Source organism: Amia ocellicauda, chromosome 5 (assembly GCF_036373705.1).
Source record: "Amia ocellicauda isolate fAmiCal2 chromosome 5, fAmiCal2.hap1, whole genome shotgun sequence".
NCBI lineage: Eukaryota > Metazoa > Chordata > Actinopteri > Amiiformes > Amiidae > Amia > Amia ocellicauda.
Window position 1 is genome coordinate 23898390 of NC_089854.1, and position 18912 is coordinate 23917301.

The following is an 18912-nucleotide window of genomic DNA, read 5'->3' on the forward strand; positions in this document are numbered from 1 at the left end:
GCATATTAAACAAGCCAGTATCCTGCTCTCTCTTCCTGCCATCCACCCCAGTCATTTCCAGCTGTCGTGTGCACATTAGAGATGGGTATAATACGAGCTCGGGCTGCCCGGTCTGTCTTGTGCTCCAAGAACCGGGAGCGTCCAAATGGGGTACGGCGCCGTCATATAAAATCAGGGTTTTGCAGCTTGGACTCAATAGACTGCTCAGGCTGCGAGGCGCGAAGATGGTGTAAGAATAATTTGTTACATCGGTGATTCTTTCAATTACGGATTATGGGAGACTCAATTTATCGCTCTGCATCCTCTCAGGCTGCAAGGAGGCTTGATGTGTTGTAATAAAGCTGCCAGTTTCACTTTGTCACCGACGGCGGGTGAAACAATGAGATGGCGTGCCAGCGGTGTATGGAGAGCACAATCTCATTTTGTCAGCTAATCCCAACGCGACCGCACTCCGATCTTCCTAGTGTCTCGAGCCTGCTTAACTGATGTTTGATCCTCCTTTGTTTGCAAGGTGTGTGTGTGTGTGTGTGTGTGTGTATTTCAAGCAGCACATCCTAGATCTGCGTCTCAGTACAGGCCTGTCTGCAGCTTCTTGACTTCCAGGTCTCATTCGGAAACGTGCACAGGAGCCCAGTTAACTGTGGCCGAGTCTCGGCCACACTGCAATCAGTTGACAATGCTGGTGTAAAGCAGCTTTTCCAACCAAAGGTGAGCCTCGATCTATACCTCTGCCTTCAAGCCCTCATTTTCTAGATCAATGAACTCAAATGAGTCGTCCAGTATCCGTCTCTCTCTCTCACAGAGACTTGAAACACTATTGATTGTTGCGATATACGATTTACAGATTAGGTGTTGAAAGGACTTCGCAATCGCAATCCAACAGTAGTAACACGAGGGGGAGATTAATGCCTGAAAAGATGTCCGCAAGGTGTGCATGCATTATGGTTTTACAAATCACAATCCTATAGACTAATAAAGGGCAGTTCTTGGCAAAGAGATGGCTTGCATAGGTACAGGGGATGGGGAATTACAATAGATCACCAATTTGTGGGGCACAAAGGAGTGCCTTTTTGGAGGAAGCTGGGAAGAGGACCAGGATGGAACTGTACCTGAGTGAAGACAGGCACTGCCACGCTGTAGGGGCGAGGCCTACTGTGGCCAGCACTCTGTGCCAGAAGACGAGAGGTCATCCCATAGTCCGGCGGGGGCAGAGAGAGGTCATCGCGCTCCAGGAGGTTGCCCGTGCTGCTGCTCTTGCCATGATGCAGGCTGTCAGGGGACACAGAGGCATGCCTTAGCCCAGGCAGCTCAAGTCTACAGGACACTACAGAAATATTTCAGCCTGAATTCTCAGAGTGAAAGATCAGGTCCTGTGCGTTTCTATGGACATTGCCAGGGTAAGGAACAAGCATTGTGGAGAGTAATTAAAGGTGGCAGCTGCACCTCTGCTTGCCACGTTACATTGACAGCAGCATCAATATTTGCTATGCAAAGTGCTCTGAAAAGAAAGGTGCTCAATTTCACAAATGCAAACTTTGTTATACACTCACCTAAAGGATTATTAGGAACACCATACTAATACTGTGTTTGACCCCCTTTCGCCTTCAGAACTGCCTTAATTCTACGTGGCATTGATTCAACAAGGTGCTGAAAGCATTCTTTAGAAATGTTGGCCCATATTGATAGGATAGCATCTTGCAGTTGATGGAGATTTGTGGGATGCACATCCAGGGCACGAAGCTCCCGTTCCACCACATCCCAAAGATGCTCTATTGGGTTGAGATCTGGTGACTGTGGGGGCCAGTTTAGTACAGTGAACTCATTGTCATGTTCAAGAAACCAATTTGAAATGATTCGACCTTTGTGACATGGTGCATTATCCTGCTGGAAGTAGCCATCAGAGGATGGGTACATGGTGGTCATAAAGGGATGGACATGGTCAGAAACAATGCTCAGGTAGGCCGTGGCATTTAAATGATGCCCAATTGGCACTAAGGGGCCTAACGTGTGCCAAGAAAACATCCCCCACACCATTACACCACCACCACCAGCCTGCACAGTGGTAACAAGGCATGATGGATCCATGTTCTCATTCTGTTTATGTCAAATTCTGACTCTACCATCTGAATGTCTCAACAGAAATCGAGACTCATCAGACCAGGCAACATTTTTCCAGTCTTCAACTGTCCAATTTTGGTGAGCTTGTGCAAATTGTAGCCTCTTTTTCCTATTTGTAGTGGAGATGAGTGGTACCCGGTGGGGTCTTCTGCTGTTGTAGCCCATCCGCCTCAAGGTTGTACATGTTGTGGCTTCACAAATGCTTTGCTGCATACCTCGGTTGTAACGAGTGGTTATTTCAGTCAAAGTTGCTCTTCTATCAGCTTGAATCAGTCGGCCCATTCTCCTCTGACCTCTAGCATCAACAAGGCATTTTCGCCCACAGGACTGCCGCATACTGGATGTTTTTCCCTTTTCACACCATTCTTTGTAAACCCTAGAAATGGTTGTGCGTGAAAATCCCAGTAACTGAGCAGATTGTGAAATACTCAGACCAGTCCGTCTGGCACCAACAACCATGCCACGCTCAAAATTGCTTAAATCACCTTTCTTTCCCATTCAGACATTCAGTTTGGAGTTCAGGAGATTGTCTTGACCAGGACCACACCCCTAAATGCATTGAAGCAACTGCCATGTGATTGGTTGGTTAGATAATTGCATTAATGAGAAATTGAACAGGTGTTCCTAATAATCCTTTAGGTGAGTGTATTTCATGAGCATGCGCAGTTCACCCTACAACACATATGAAAACCCTGTGACCCCATACAGATAATTTTTTATTCCAAATCAAGAGCGCAACCGTTATGGAGATTTTTGTGTTTGCACAAGCAAAACAGATATGCTATTGGAAGGGCCAGCCACCTTGCCACTTCATCTTTAGAAAACTAATCTATAAAATCTATGGAAAATCTGCTTTGCATTTTGGACACAGCATCTAAATTTGCTTATAAGATAACCTCACATAGGATAACAAATGCATACACACTTACTTCACACGCAGCTTGTCGGCCTCACTGTCTGGTATGACTCGGGTGTAAGAGAAGGGGAACCAGCCACGCCTATTAACAAAAGGAACAAATTTAGTGAACAGGCTAATGAAGCAGAACACAGATTAAGAGGTTTATTGCACAGCAGTTCCAGCACCAGCTGACATTTGGTCCATGCAGTCAGAAATCTGCATCTGCACTGGGACAAGAGTCAGACAGCAGTGTGAACCCTCTGCTCAGTGACTGGGTGTACAGCACTGGGCACTCACAACTTATTCTTTTCATTCTCGCCGTAGTGCCAGCCGTCCCGGGCCTCAGGCACCAATAGGGTGATGACATCACCCTCGGAGAAGCTGAGCAGGGTGCTGTTGTCTCCGGCGGCGTGGGAGAAGATGGCTTGAACCTGGGTCCGCCCGTTCCTCTCTAGTCCGGCAGCCATGGAGCTGGACCGAGGCAGGGTCCTGTTCTCAGCTGGATGGAGGGGGGTGCACAAGGGGGTTAAATTTGACTTACTTTACAAATGGTGAAAATATGTAAGGCAATTCTATGCAAACATGTCCATATAAGCGATAAACTTTCCTGACTGTAAATAAATGGTGCCACAAGACCTGGAAAAAGTGAACTGCCAGGTTTTAAAACATTCTACATACATTACAATAAAATCACGTCTGGCTTAAGAATCAACTGTATACTGCCCCAACATGCACAGCAACCCCTTCCCCCTTCTCACCCAGTGGGGCCTTGCTCTTGGATGGAGCCGCCTTGCGCACCGGCAGGGTGTTGGAGTAGACTTCGCTCAGCTGCCTCTGTGTCCCCGGGGACGGTGGCTTCCCCTGCGCTGCTTTGCCCTCTGCCCAGTGCTGGTAATCTTCCCCGTGCCCGGCAGCAGTTGTGCCGTTCATCATGGGCATCCCATCTGGCCCCATGAGCCTCTGCAACCCCACACACATCCTGACAGGTTAGTCTCCCAGAGCGCTTTGACTATTAATTTTACAGAGCTGAACTAGGAGTTAAATATCGACTGATTCGATTGGATTGGGATTCCAAGTTTCGGGGATAAAACGAGCTGAGGGGATTGAACACATTTAGTCGGTACAGAGGATGCTGGGCAAACTTGAGTACAAGGGGAATATTTTCAGGGAAAAAATATAAATAAAACAAACATGCAAGTACAGTAAAATACTTCAATGGATTTGCAACAGCTTTGTGATTAATATGCCGAGCTTAACCAATTAATCTATATTCATAGTCCAGTAAATAGGAGGAGTGATGATCTACAAGTCATCAAATCCCTTCATCTAATCCAACAACATGCTTCCCAACTGAATCAATTCGGAGGTTTAATTAGGCTCAGAATGAATACGGTGATGTGGGGGGAAGCATAATGTTTAATTTCCCTTTTATCATGCTATGTATGAGTTGATTTCCAGTGCCAAGACACTGAAATTACCGATAGCGAAGCTGTAAGCAGCTTTGGCCCAAACATCTCAATTAATTTATTTTTTTAGGACAAAAGTAGGACAATAAAAAAGGATACAAATCTGATGTACCACAGGGCACATCTATACAATTATAGCAAAGGAACAATACAGCAGAAGACAAAATATCCCATTCATTGGTATAGCCTATCAATTGGCTTGAGTGGGTGATTTTGTACGAGTGCTGCCGACCTTGCCGCTAAATATTTCAAAAGCCGGTTCTCAAAATGATCGGGGCCTGGCAGGATTTCAAAGAGAAACAGGCTGGGAGTCCCACAATGGCAGATCTGAGGAGAACGCATTCCTGCAAGTGAATGATAGTCCAGGAATAGCTCTACAGTCAAAGGCAGCATTTCCCGTTAATTGACAAGAGAATTTCTTGGTCTTTTCCCCTTTCCCTGCTCGATACCTTTGTACATGATGCACAAAACAAAGCTTAATAAGCAGAAACAGATTGTTTATGCAAAGAATGAATACAAAAACAATTCGAGAAACAAAACATATGTGGTGTACAGACTCCATTTTACACTGCACTGTTAAATAAAAGAATAAAGGAATGTAGAAAAAAAAACAATCATTGGGAATTGAGATTTTCAAAGCTTAATGCAGGAGAAATCTTTTGACTGGATTCGAATTAGTGTCCTGATTTAAATTCTTGCTTGAGCAGGATGTCACTGGTATCGGACCAGGCTAGACCTGAGAGAATAGTAGACTGCTGCATTGTTTTACTATTCATTTCCTCTTCAGGCTGGCTTGTGGGATCTGGAGGACAGTTCTCACAGGAAAGCCAGCAGTAAAGGTCTGGAAATGGGCTTGCATAGGAAGTGGACAAAGCAGAGAACACTAATCACTGGCTGCACATCTAGGATTCTGGCAGCTCAAGCATTCATCTCTAAAAATGTGACTGCTGTCCTTAAACCCCCATGAACTTACCGCTTGGTGGCCCAGCCCACTGCCCACGAACTGGGCAAGCTCTGGTGGCACCGGGAGTGGCTTTGCTCCAGGGATGGGGTCCGAGATCACAAGGTTGCTTTTGGAAGAGTGCATGGGGCTGGAGATCATGGTGCTACTGCCTCCTGTCACCATCTGCTGGGCCAGGATCATGGAGCGCTCCGGGAGCTTGTTGGGGTCAGAGCAAGCCTGCTGCCAGGCCGGGATCTTCTGAGTGAGCAAGTCTTTGCCCTGGAGCGATTAAGAGAAAGGACAACTCAGGGGTTGAGGCTTTATCATCCACACAAACAATGCTGTTGGTTCTCCGAGGATTCTGTTCAATTCAAGTCCGTCATGCTTAAAGGGATTGTGTGATCAAGCTAGGATAGTGGGGTGGGGAATGGAAACCTCAATTGCTATTGTACCACACCAACCCATAAGAACTAGCCAAATCAAGAAAAAACTAAGTCAAACTATTGTTCAAAAATCAAATTCTGCTAAAACTATGAATGGGGTACAGGTACCCTTGCGATTGGTTTTGATCTGGTTTGCCTCTAATTCTGACATCTACGTGCTTGGTCTGAGGGACCTTTCACAGGCCAAAAGGATGTTGACTTCTTCACAACACAGAAGGTTAACAGGCACTCTTAAAAAGCCCATGTTGCAGCAAGATGTGTCAGTAGGTGGGAGACTGGTTTGAAGGATTAGTCTACAGGAAATGATCTCTCCTGTTTGAAGAGATAATCTGTGGCGCTTCTCCAAATCCGAACACTCTCAGCCATCATTCTCTGAGGCTGACAGCTTCACCTTACTCGGTGAGGAACAGCAGTAAATCGCTCATTACTCTGCTGCATTTCTACATCGGTTGCTCTGCAACCTTCCCAAATGTAAAAGCAGTGGACAATAATAGAAACACCTCTGTGCTCATTTTTGCCTGTCCACACCCACAACCTATTGCCTTTATTCAGAAGGTAGAACTGATCAGTGGGTGTCTTCTGCCTACATTGGGCTGCCAGCTGTCCCTTTGCCACCAGTGGTGGAGATTAAGAGGTGCTGCCAAGTTACAGAAGTCTAACAGTATGATCAGCCTGGCCCATGTCTCCGTTTCCTCTCTCGGTATCTGATTAGCAGGGGGAAAAACAGCACGGCATGGTCAGCACATCCAGCCAAATCAATTATCCCTCCCCTACCGGCAAGGATATAAATGCCAAGCCATGTGGAGTGCCTTTGGGAAACATGGGAAAAGAGCAGCCACCTGGATTACAACCAACAGCCGTCCGATTTCACAACTCAACCTGACAGTAAGACAACAAACCATCTAGATTTTGAATTTATGCTATAGCTCCAATTTAAAAGAGGACCACTGCAAAACAAGGGCAAAGGGTTAGGTCCACTAGCTCAAAAAACAACTGGAGGAGTCTTCTTTATCTCATCACTACATTCCCCAAAATACCCAAGTAATGCCAAGGAAACTCCTTCTCCACCAAGAGATGTTCGCTAGCATTTGCAAATCTGAATTCACACGCATGGGCATGCATGTCCCTATTTAGTGTGCGCGCAAGCGTGCGTCTCTTCACAGATTCTCACACACACACACACACACACACACACACACACACACACACACACCAAAGACGGAGAAATAATGAGAAAGTACAGGGTAGGCAGCCTCTGTAGGTCTGGTGGGTAGGAGATCTCAATGACACACTCTTAGTAGATTGATTTGTAAATTCCCCCTCGTCTTTGTCTTTGAACACGCTGACGAATGTCATTTTGCCTCATTATGCAATTGTAAACCTGAGCCCGTTAAGCGCTCCACAATGACAAAATGAAAACGGTGCCGTGGGCGGGGGAACAAACGAGCAGATGCTGGGGGTGGTGGTGAGGGGGGGATTGTCTCTCTGTGGAGCAGTGAAGGACCCTCTCCCACTCCTGTGAGTCATTATGCATTTACCGAGCAGCAGGCCCGGCGCCCCTGTCACATCTCTCTCGGGCATCAAGGCAAAGGCACTTCACAGATTGCTGTAAAAGCCCTTCCTACACATGGTGAACCGAGTAACAATTGGGGGCATCTGCATCTAACTAGTTTAACAAAACATACAGAGGCCTTCACCTTCATCCACGAACAGCTGGAGAGAGATTTCCCCATTGAAAGGAAAGATTGTTTTTCAAAATATTAAATCGGGTAGGTTTATTTCCGTTGACACTCTTGCACAACCACTGTACACGTCTAGTCTTCCAACAGGGTAAGTGTGCTCTCCTCAGAGATTAAAAAAGATCCTGACTGGAAACCTAAGCAATCTCGTGAAAGGGGAATTAAGCATATGACAACACGAGGTGGTTACTGGACAAACAAAACAATCATAAGGACTTTGCGGGGGTCCCATCGTCCCCGACCGGTCCTTTCCTCTCACCTTGCCATGGTAGGCGATGTTGTTCTTGGCCACAGCACACTGGCGCTCCACCAGGAAGCAATACCTCCTCCGCTCCTCTGATAGCGCTGTCTTGTAACCCTCTGCAATGTAATTCTCCAGTTCGCTCTGCTTGTTGGTGATAGTTTCCACATACTGGAAAAAAATTGAAAAAGAACAACACTGAATAAGAGCAAAATTAGACTTTAAATCAGGAGGAGGTCTGGAGAGGTCTGTGTCATTTGGCTTTAAGGCCTGACCCCACTACCAAGGTTTTAAAGGCCTCCACTGAAATCTGTTACATTAATTTAGTCATTGTTAGGCTGAAAGCTCTGGTAGGATTAGAGTGGGTAAGGGATTAGGTTTAGGTTCAGAGTTAGTATTAGGAAGGTTTAGATTTTTATCTGAAGATTTATGGTTAATTAGAGTGAGTATGTTTCAAACCATCTGCCGTTAGTGAGAAGGTTGAGGGTAAAAATATTTACACTGTTATTAGGCCCAATCTTAGCCAATGCCAATCTATCTTTTTTCTACTTCTCTGTAATGACTTTAATCTAAATCTCCACCTTTATCTATATCCCAAAGTAAATCTAAATGCCCACCTAATCTAACAAGAAAGTGATTAAATTTAGTCCATAAGCAACCAAAAGGATTTTTCTTTTCTAGTTTCCAGCACATAGAAATTCTCTCCTAGCTTCTCTCCCCCTCCACATTCTGCCATTCATGTCCACTTGTGTGCAGTTCACAAGGAATAAAGAAAAATGTTATGCCCTTACAGAAATACTGTAAGGATGTGCTACAACACTTAGTCGTTTTTAATATAAATAATTGGAAGCTTGCTGAAGGCTAGACTATTGAAACGCGCCGTCTGTTCCCATTACCGACGTTCAGCTCAAACTCACAGGGGTCTTTGTCAAGCAAGCTCAGTGCTGGCAAATGTAAATGTCACTGCTAATGGAGGTACATGCAGATGTTTATAGTGATTTTCTTCTCCTTTGAAAGCAGCAAAGAAACTCTCAGGCTATTAAGAGATATTGATTTAAATTGAATTGAATTACCAAAAACTCTCCTCTGTGAATTTCATACTATAAGAACACCTGAAACTCTGTATAATGATTGGAATGTGGCCGGTACAGTCCAAATCCAATATTCCAGTTGGGTGGCATGTTTGATTCCTTTTTCACAAGAGACTTCTGGCCAAAGTTTGCAGATGAATACAATTCTCCTTTCCCTATTAAACAGCTTGTAGCTAGCACTTAGAATCTGTTACTTAGTCTTATCCTTTCTTGAATTTGTGATGGAGGGGTTAACGCTGGTTATGCCGAGTGAAATTCCACATTATATAAGCTTTAAGTAGATCTGCAAATCGAACTCTGAACGTTCTGTTCAAAGTGGTCCTTAACAAAATGCTTCTCAATGACACTTGAAGGACATTCTGTAGTTCTACACCCCCCCTCCATCTCATTCTCTCACTCCAGTTCTCTTGAAGAGCGACATCATAGTGCAACAAGCTTCTTCTGATTTGGACCTACTTCACAATCAAAACTACCCATCTTCACAATCTTAATTTCATTGAAGTCTCTAATCAATCTCCTCTCTGTGCCTGGGAAGAAAAAAAAAAAAAGTCTGCAGGATGTGAGAGGTGAAAACTGGGGGGAACAGGTCTTAAACACCAAAGTCCATTTCACACGGATTACAATCTCATGACTGTTTAACTTTTTTTTTTTTAAGTTTGGAAAATTAAGTAAATAAGAAATTGCAATGGGCTAGCCTTCTACATTTTAGTAATTTTTTTGTTTTAGTAGTAATACAAATTATTTCCAAGTCCAAGTGTCAAACACAGAAGACTTTTTGGGCCAGTTGAAAGGAAAATTCACTGGTATATTTGATGATGGTTAAAGTATTGTGGATACTTTCAGGCAAGGCAGTAAACTTCTTTTTTTGCAAACAATCTAAAGGTCCATCAAACCACCAGGGGGTGCAAGATTAGCATTGTTAGAATGGTGAATAGTGGTGCTTTTCTTCTTTGGGAAACTTGGCAAAGGATTTTGAACAGCAACCAAAATATATCAATATTTTGATCAACTGCCTATTCCTTTGCATTCTTAAAACCAGTCCTGTCAGAGAGAAATCACTGCCGCAGATCACATTACCGACTAACATCAAATTTGGCCTCCTCCCTTACACGATCATGACGAGGCTGAGGAGAAAGGACAGATCCCGAGTGATTCAAGTGCACCACCCCTCCTTCCTAAAATAGGCCTTCATGCTTTATGATAAACAATAGCCCTCAGTAAACAGATCTGCAGGTGTCAGGTAGCATACGGAGGGAGTGGGCACCGGTGAAAGCTGGAATTTTGCTCTAAGCCACCGTAAATGGAACACAATGGAGATACCCGGGAGGCAGAAGTGCAGTTTTGAAGAGAGAATTAACAAACTCTGGTATGAACCACTTAGGGCTTCATAGGAACTGCTGCCTCCACAACACCTGACCAGTTAAACCGATTCTCTCTGTATGAGGCGAGCTGCAGTAACAGCATGCAGAAAGAGTATTTCTTAGAGGAAGGGCATCCTTCAATGCAAGATAGGCAGGCCAGAGGGTGACTGTTTCCCTACTCCGCTCCACTGGGAGTGAACACATTTAAATAGCAAGTTCCTTTCGATTACAGCTTTTAATAGGAGACTCACGGTCTTGTTTTTGCACTACCCCTCAAGTTGAAAACATGCCATTACAGTGTTTGATCTCCTCTTTTTTGGGGATTATTATTATTTTTTACCAGCAAATTGATGGGTGTTTTAATGGGGAGAGGGGATACCATGTAATTCATTCATGATGTATTAAATATTAAACTTTAGCCTATTTCTGATCCTCCAATCACATCAACATTCACGCTAGTAGTTTAAGACTTAAAAGCACCCATTGAAAAGAAAAAATATAATATGAAGTGGCTTTCAAAACATTTAAAACTAGCACTCACCAAATAATTTTAATTAGATATGACAATGAAAACTTTGAGACTTTTTTGTTTTTAATGTTATGCTGTGTGTTAGCAGAAGATTATCTTTTGATGATTTTCCAAAAAGGGGGCTCTTGGCAGGAGAGGGTTCTGCCATCTTGGATTAGAAAGAATCGTGTACAGCAAACCACTTAATGCCGACAACTGCACTGCTTGTGTATGAAAACAGAATAGGGGTTTCCAATTGGATGGTGCCTGGGTTTGTTTTCATATCTGGATACAGATACCAACAACAGTACTTTGTTTAACTGCTATTCCAATCACATCATACAGGAACTGCTCGAACCTAAGCGGCACTTATGTTACACTGGAGTCTGGAATCATTCATCAAATTAGTTCAAGATTTTCAAACTACATTTATGAAAGTGTTAAACGGTAACAACTCTTAATCTTGTGTAAGGGTGAAAGTGTTTAAGTTGATCTATAGCATCAACTTAGATACATTCACCAAATCATGAGATTGCAAATTTGATTACAGAAAGTAAGGCATGGCTGCCAAAAACTTTTGTTGGTACAATTCTCTGAGAAGGACCACAATTCCAAAATTAGGGCACAGGGCGGACTCTCTTCTTGTTGCACTTAAACAAAAGACCAAGGAAAAATTATCTGACTGCCTGAAGAAATTAATAATTGACAACCTGGATGAAAATGAATAGAAATCTTCAAACTCTCGAGCTCTCATTCCTCCACCCAGCAATCTAAATGGATCGCAGTCCATGGGCTTTTAAAAGGCATAAATTCCTAAAAAGAGACTTTTTGTTCCATTTTTTTTTTCTGTCTTGGCCGCACTCCCTAAAGAATGAATGGTGTGCTTATTTATGTTCTTTTTGTTGTTTGTTTGTTTAACCATCTGCTAAGTTGGACGGACCTTAACTGTGCGAGTTGGATGCGGACTGAGAAATGTGCTACTTGTAAGCGAAACGTAGATCCGATCCAACAATGATTTTTGCCATAAACAAAAGACATGAGCGTTACAATCAACTGTGCACAGATGGGTGACAAGTGAAAGGATGAAAGGGACCTTTAAAAAGCCTTTGAGGTACCAAGTAGTGTCTTATCCGCCTTCAGAGCACCAAGCCTCCACGCGTCACCACAGTGAGAGTGGGTGTCGGACAGAGTTTCTGTACAACCGTAGTCAAGTGTCTCTTCCGTCTGATCACAGATGTGTGAATGAATCAGAGGCCCTTCACTCCCCCCGCACACTGGCTGTCGGAGGTGGGCGGCCCGGCGCAAAGCCCCTCCATGGCACTACCCATCTGTATTGTTGGGGTATGGGGGTATCGATGCTGAGGAGCCCCCCAAAAAAGACAAACATGCCAGAGGCAAAATAAATCGGGCAGCATCTCACATCAGGTCTCCACAGACTAAAATTCACAAATGCAGCCAAAATCGCATCCAAAATATGGTCTTAAAAGCAGTGCCACTTCAGTTATGCTAATCTAAAGTATCTAGTGTTGTTTGGAAGTGCACCAGACATGCCACTCTCATGGTTTGAGTACAAGTGTAGGCCTCTGACAGTGGGTATCTTTAAGGGGAAGGATACCCACAATGTAAAAGCTGGTTTGCATATCCTACAGAGACAGTTGGAGTCAACATTTTCATGACGTAGCACCGAGACCAACATGGATGAAAAAGTATTAAATCCATCAGCAGCCTCTCAGAGTATAGAGTGAAAAATATTTGTATGTACTTTTTTTTTTAAAGCTGTTATTTGGTGCTGAAGATATATACACTATTTATGTTTTTTCCCCTTTTCTTTTCAAGGATTGACTCAGCTGAGGTGAGGAAGACAGCAGAGCCCAGAAAACATGGTTAACAGCCTACAGAGGTATGGTGAAATACCCCAGCCAGGGATTTCTCTGCATTAGTCAGTACACAAAACTGCAACAAGACCTGGGTTTAAGCGGATGTGCTCAGGGACCTGAATGCAAATTAAAATCTTGGCCAATTTATCAGAAATTAACAGTTCTTGGATGCGGCTTGCGCTTCCGAAGGATGTCTGACAAATCGAACAGCCTCCAGAGAGGTCAGCAACTCATCTTTGAACTTCCTAGAGCATTTATTTATTTATGTACTCGATTCATTCAAGTATTTATTTGACATACAAGCTACTGCAGCACTTTGATGAAAACCTGTGTAAAATCCCTTTTAAACACAACATGAATGAATCAAAGCCCTTCTATTGAGACAAATTTCTCAGGTTTAGGCAATCAATTACTTGAAAGTAAAAAAAAAAGTCCTTAATGACTCTGACAGCCCCCCACTGCCATCTAGACTTTTTGTACCTTTTTATCACCTGAAGCATATTTTTCTGTATTTGTGATGGCAAGAAACATGCACACCATGGAGCCAGAGATGAAAACTGAACACTCAGCCATAAGGAAGGATAAACGGCTATGTTTCCTAACAGCTACACTTTTCTCCAAGTTGCAACTAGAATTAAAATTGCTTCACTGAACTAAATAATGGCCTAATTAGCATCATTCCGGGTCTCCGGCAAATTAATTATTTAATGAACACTGTAAAACTCTGAGGACTGTAGTCATCCAAGACTGGAGGTGTAAAACAGGAGTACTAACAGAAACAGAGGGATTCTGGGTTAGTGCACAACGTGAGGGAAAATGAGATTTCATCTCCTGTAGCTTAGCTAACTTCTCCCATTTTCAACACAGATTAGACAATCAGTGCTTCTCACCAATGTTTGATAGCAGTCATGCCAATGTTTGACATGTTAAAACAAAAAATGGAAACAGGCATATGTTATCCCATTATTTTCTTTTTCCCTTAGTGAAATTCAATGAGAAAGACCTGGAGGTAAATTATAATAGTGGACAGAGGAGCTCGAGGTGAAATGTCCAGTATTGCCAGCGACTCCTGGCTGCTCCTGCACATCGCAGAGCTATCAGACTGTGCCACCAATCACACGTCACCTGTGCCCATTCTCCAGCTACTTATTCAAATCAATCTGCACTTCATATATTCCAATCTGAATAATGTATGTACCCTGAAATGTAACTGGTTATATATATGTATCCAGACTTTAGTCACCGTCCCCACAGGGCAGTGTTATAAATAAGGCGACATCTTCGCCATTGCTTATAGACACAAGAAATTGCTTTTATTTTCTAGGTATAAACTGCAGCCTAAAGCAATGTAGCCTGCCTGTCTTGGGTACAGTAATGGGATTCATTAAGAGGCAGCCAGGGAAGTAAAGGGCATGTGCTTTAAAACTGCTGACATTTCAAGGAGATGCCAGTAATGCACCCTGACCCCGCGGTCCTCGCACGACAAGGAAGCTTAACTGGAATCAAATTAACAATTTCTGATGCTTATACTAAAAAATACTCCACTGCCTTAGAGCAGACAGACCTCAAATAGTACTGAGCTTCTCCATGTATTGAGCATCACAGATCATCCCACACCAACTAGTTAGGTGACCGAATGTAAAAACACTGCAGTCTAGTCTGAGCTATCGACCACAGCGTGGCCTAGCAGCATCCAGCCCTCTTGAATAACGAGCTGATCAGACTCTCCTCTAACAGTTCATCTAAGCGCCATAACCATGAGCCAGCGATACACCCTGCCTTCCCCAGTGCACGGCAGGACTGAACATGCAAGCTTTTCAATCCACCCTTCACAGACATGCTCCTGCACAGCACAGCGCTGAAACCACTCAGCTAATTGCCACCCTAACCACAGGAGGACTGAATATATTACAATGCCGAAGGCACCACGACTCCCCTGGTTCCCGGCTGCATCTGTGCAATGAGGTCTGACGTACAGAGGGTCCCTAGAGCTCACACACAAAAAAAAAAAAAAAAAAAAAATTACAATTCTCACATCCTATCCATATACGTAGGTTTCCAGTGAAATTAGGTGAGAACATACTGTCCTCTTAATTATCGAGTATCAAAGCTGAACATATTTGAGGACATTTGCCTAACTGTGTGACAATATAGAAGATGGTAAATGTTAAAAGCAGAGAAGCAGGGCTGTCATTCATGGGTATCGGTGTCAAGGAGTTTGAAAAAGGAGTACGATTCGGCTTCTACACCTCCGAAATTCAGGCAGAAGCCCAAATGTGACCAGTGTTTCGCATTTCGCTTTCCAGTACTCCGAGAGCAACAATTACATGATTATTCTCCCAGACACCATCTCCAGTCTCTTGGTAGTCTGTTTCCACAAAGGAGTCTATTTAAGCGAATACGCAAACATGCTGATGCTCAATTTCATGTATAGGCACTGCTCCCCATAAAAGCTGATGCATCCATCTGGACGACCGTACACATCCTGAATCACAAGCCGTCTGGGGAATGTCTGAGTCCCTACAGTATTACATCAGAGATGGATAACCAGCCTCTTGCAGATGCCAACTGCTTCTGGGAGACTGCCTAAAAATCAGTAGCACAAAAACGTATACATGAAAAAACATCTGTATTGTTGGGAGGGCCGAGGCATGGAGCCTTCTTGCACAAACAAATGGACACAGGGAAGTTTAAGAACACAAAACACAAGCCAATCTTATTTTCAATAATAAAAAGGCAAGTACAAAGCATTACAACCGAATTTTAAATTTTACACATTCAGAATAAAAGACTGAAGTAGTCAGATTACAATTGACTGTAGATTAAACTAAACTAGACAATGGACCATGGACCCTCTGCCCTACAGTATGGACACTAGAAAAGTGTCTAGAAAAGCAACAGGAGGGAGAAAATTAACTATACATTAAGTATAACTACAAGTATACATAAGCTCAGGAGAACCAGGGACGTGTCCGAGTTCCCAGCGTCATTACGATGCACATTCATCAGTGTTTGAAAATTAAAAGTACCAGGAAAAAACTAATTACAGCCCTGTAGCTCCTCGGGAGAATGGCAACAATTGTGGATTTTTTTTTTTTTTTTTTTTTTTTTATAAAAGTGTCAGTTTAAATAGCTTGGCCGAGATTCATGGCTTCTTCACTTTATTACAGAGAGAAAAAATACATTTAAATTAAACTACACAATTAAATGGGATCAAGTTCCATCAATGGATATAATTTTAGGCAGCTATTTTCCGAGGATGATTTTAAATTTTAAAATTGGAATTTAAAACAAATGTATTTACTTCACAAAGATGCATTTGTTCGCCTGCCTTCTACACAGAGCTAGAATCAGTGTGGGCAGCTGAAACCATTACAATGAGAAGGTCCTGGTTCTGCTGGAGTGGCGTCTCAAGTACATATATATATATATATATATATATATATATATATACACACAAACTGGGACCTACTGCGAGGGGGTGGAGCTTCTCTTAGAGGAGACTCAACCAAACCACGCTCATCTGCGGCAAAGCAGACGTTCCGAGAGGCCAGTGGGTGATGCCAGTGATTTGAGCCGTCTCTCCCACATTTTTCATGTTCACGGACACCATGTCTACCTTGCATCACCAAGTTCAACTTTTGGACTGATTGCACTAGGTATATAAAGACCAGGACATGATGCTGACGACACTTCAGACATACCTGCATCTCCTTGTCCCCATACTTCTGTGGGTTCTTGCTGCCTTGGCTCTTCCGGCGCAGTTTCTTGAGCTCGGCCTGGCACTTCTCCAGAGACTCGCCCTTGCTCTTGTGCTCCATCTGGTACTTCTTCAGAGCCGCCTGTGGGGGCAGCAGAGAGACACGGGAGTCAAACTGGCAAAAGGCAAAATGACACCACTGTAAACCCCCACCGCGTTTATAATGAAATGAAACAGCAGTAGCCCGTTATGCGTTTGACTTCCGTTTGAATGCATTTCACTCCAACAAGACTTTTCACAAGCAACCGTGTAACAAATCTGAGCTCTGCATTTTATGCATTTATGACTGCTCAGTGTTTACTGGGAGCTGCCTTCCCTAAACTTTGATTTTCAATTTTGTATAAATTTTTGGAAAAGTGCAGTGATCTATAATTGGCAGCTTTAAAATCAATCTACAAAGTAAAAAATCCACATGAACACATATGGAATTACAAATTAATTTCGATTTGCATCTTTCATTATCCAGGAGTAAATTCAATTATTCAAAATACAGTTAGAAGATTAATAAAAATGTGATAAATGAAAAACTCTGATCGTTAAAAAAGTTGCGTGATTTATTATTTATGACCACTTTAAGTTGAGAGGGGGAAATGTGCAGTGTTACACAGAAAGAAAAAGCTGGCGATTTATTTTCCCAAAAGGATAATCAGGCCACAGACTTTGAGAAGAAATAATGATCAACCGGCAAACTTAACTCACAGAGGGGAGACCGATAATGTAGAGAACGTCAGTGGATCGTCAATCCCCAAAAAAGTATTCCACAGGGAGCAAAAGACCGTGTCTGCATTGACGCTCAAATTATATTATAAAGACCTTAGAAAGGCATGTGCTTTGAAACAGATATCCATCCAAAAGGCTGCTACAGCGCAAATGAATTACATGTCTGCGATGAACGAGGGGCTGTCACTGTTGGAGATAGGTCTACCAGTCTGCAGTCCAGGAACTGAGCAGTGGTAAATTAATATGCCTTGTTGGTCCCTCCTTAGGATATCTCAGTAGGTGATAAGCATCTAAAACTGCATATCCTTGGGGTCTAGTGGTTGTTTACTCATCAATTCCTTTTTACTCAGACTGACATGCATACAACCCACTGACAAAAGAAACTCACAACGACAAGGGGCACTTTTCCTATAATTGGTTTTGCACATTTAGCTATAAAACAACCCTCCCTTCTCCTGAGGTTTCGGTGGAAGTATAAGAAAAACAAAATATATTATAATGAATCTGACTATTTATCTCCATATGACAGTTTGATAAAGCCTGATAATAGGCCTTCATTCCATATCCATTGCTTGATTATTAAGACGAGATCTTGAAGTACTTGGAATAAGTGGCAGACAAAATGCACACTGCCTTGGGGAAGCAAGGGGTTTATTTTTTTAACATGGTCATGATAAAAAGGCAAATCTAGACTGTATAACCATAAAGAAAAAAGGGGTGGAAGATTCAAGTATGCTGATACGAAGGTCACAGCAGGTCTAACTGAAATAGAATTAAGAGTTGCTCTGGGCAGGATTAAGATCTAAAAGGTCCCATCAGATACATGTTGCATCTTGCTCTAGATTCTAGTCTTGGAATTCAAATCAGCAAGAACAGTGTGTAAAGAGACCTGCACAACCCAATGGAAGCAGGTCACAGGGATCATACTACGACAACATCACAATCTATGAGGACACCGATGAGGAGGAAACACTCACACTCAGGTATCTGGCGTCCAGTTCCACCTTCTTCTCCAGCTCGGTCAGGAGCTCATTGTGAAAGGATTTCAACTGCAATATTGCAAGACAGGGGTTAAATGCAAGGTGTACCGTCTCCTTAGAAAACCTGCCGTGGCAAGAAATTCAGCTTGAGGGCTGGGGCTTTCATTTGCCGTTCACACAGGCAGGTTGTTGTTAAATACTGGATCACATTGCTTGGCATGTTTCCATCCGCTGTGGTGTCAGTTTAAGACCATGGAGTTACATCCAAACATGACCTCACTGGGAATGCGCTCCCCTCCCACAGCAGGTGTCACAGCCCTGGACAAAGTGTAGGTGACTTGTAAATTATCAAGGTGTTGTAGAGTAGCTATCTCTTCCAAGCCAACATTAAAACGGTCACATAACGGACTCATATAGATGGACAAATGCTTGGAATAAATTAAACCATGCAAGGTAATGTTAGTGCAATAAAACCTCAAGATAAGTTAGGATTCCTCTTTTGCTGGGCACTTTATTTTATTTGGAAAGGCACTTTCATAGGAAATGCTTCCTTCTGCTAGCTTTTCTTGAAAAGCCAACCTTACTTTTATGTTCAGTCACAACATCGGCACTGAGACAATGATTCTCTCACTGCAGGAACAATGAATGAGTCTGGGCCCATTGTTTCTCCCCCCTTTTCTGTGCATTTCCCAGCATCACGTTTTAAAACAGGACACCCTGCCCCTTCCTATGGAGGGATGACGGAAAGGGGGGAGGTTCAATTTTCA

General features: G+C 43.1%; 1 protein-coding gene across 3 annotated transcripts in view; it reads right to left on the bottom strand.

The window, feature by feature from the left end:
• LOC136749853 (BAR/IMD domain-containing adapter protein 2) overlaps nt 1-18912 on the bottom strand; it is a 68800-nt gene that overhangs the window by 13339 nt on the left and 36549 nt on the right. For all 3 annotated transcript variants that reach the window (XM_066704446.1, XM_066704448.1, XM_066704447.1), the window contains exons 5-12: nt 18143-18214; nt 16390-16527; nt 7867-8019; nt 5456-5704; nt 3775-3976; nt 3314-3515; nt 3048-3116; nt 1110-1269 (exon numbers count right to left, since the gene is read on the bottom strand). In XM_066704446.1, the coding sequence (XP_066560543.1) occupies nt 1110-1269; nt 3048-3116; nt 3314-3515; nt 3775-3976; nt 5456-5704; nt 7867-8019; nt 16390-16527; nt 18143-18214 (1245 nt within the window). The remainder of the gene's footprint in view (nt 1-1109; nt 1270-3047; nt 3117-3313; nt 3516-3774; nt 3977-5455; nt 5705-7866; nt 8020-16389; nt 16528-18142; nt 18215-18912) is intronic.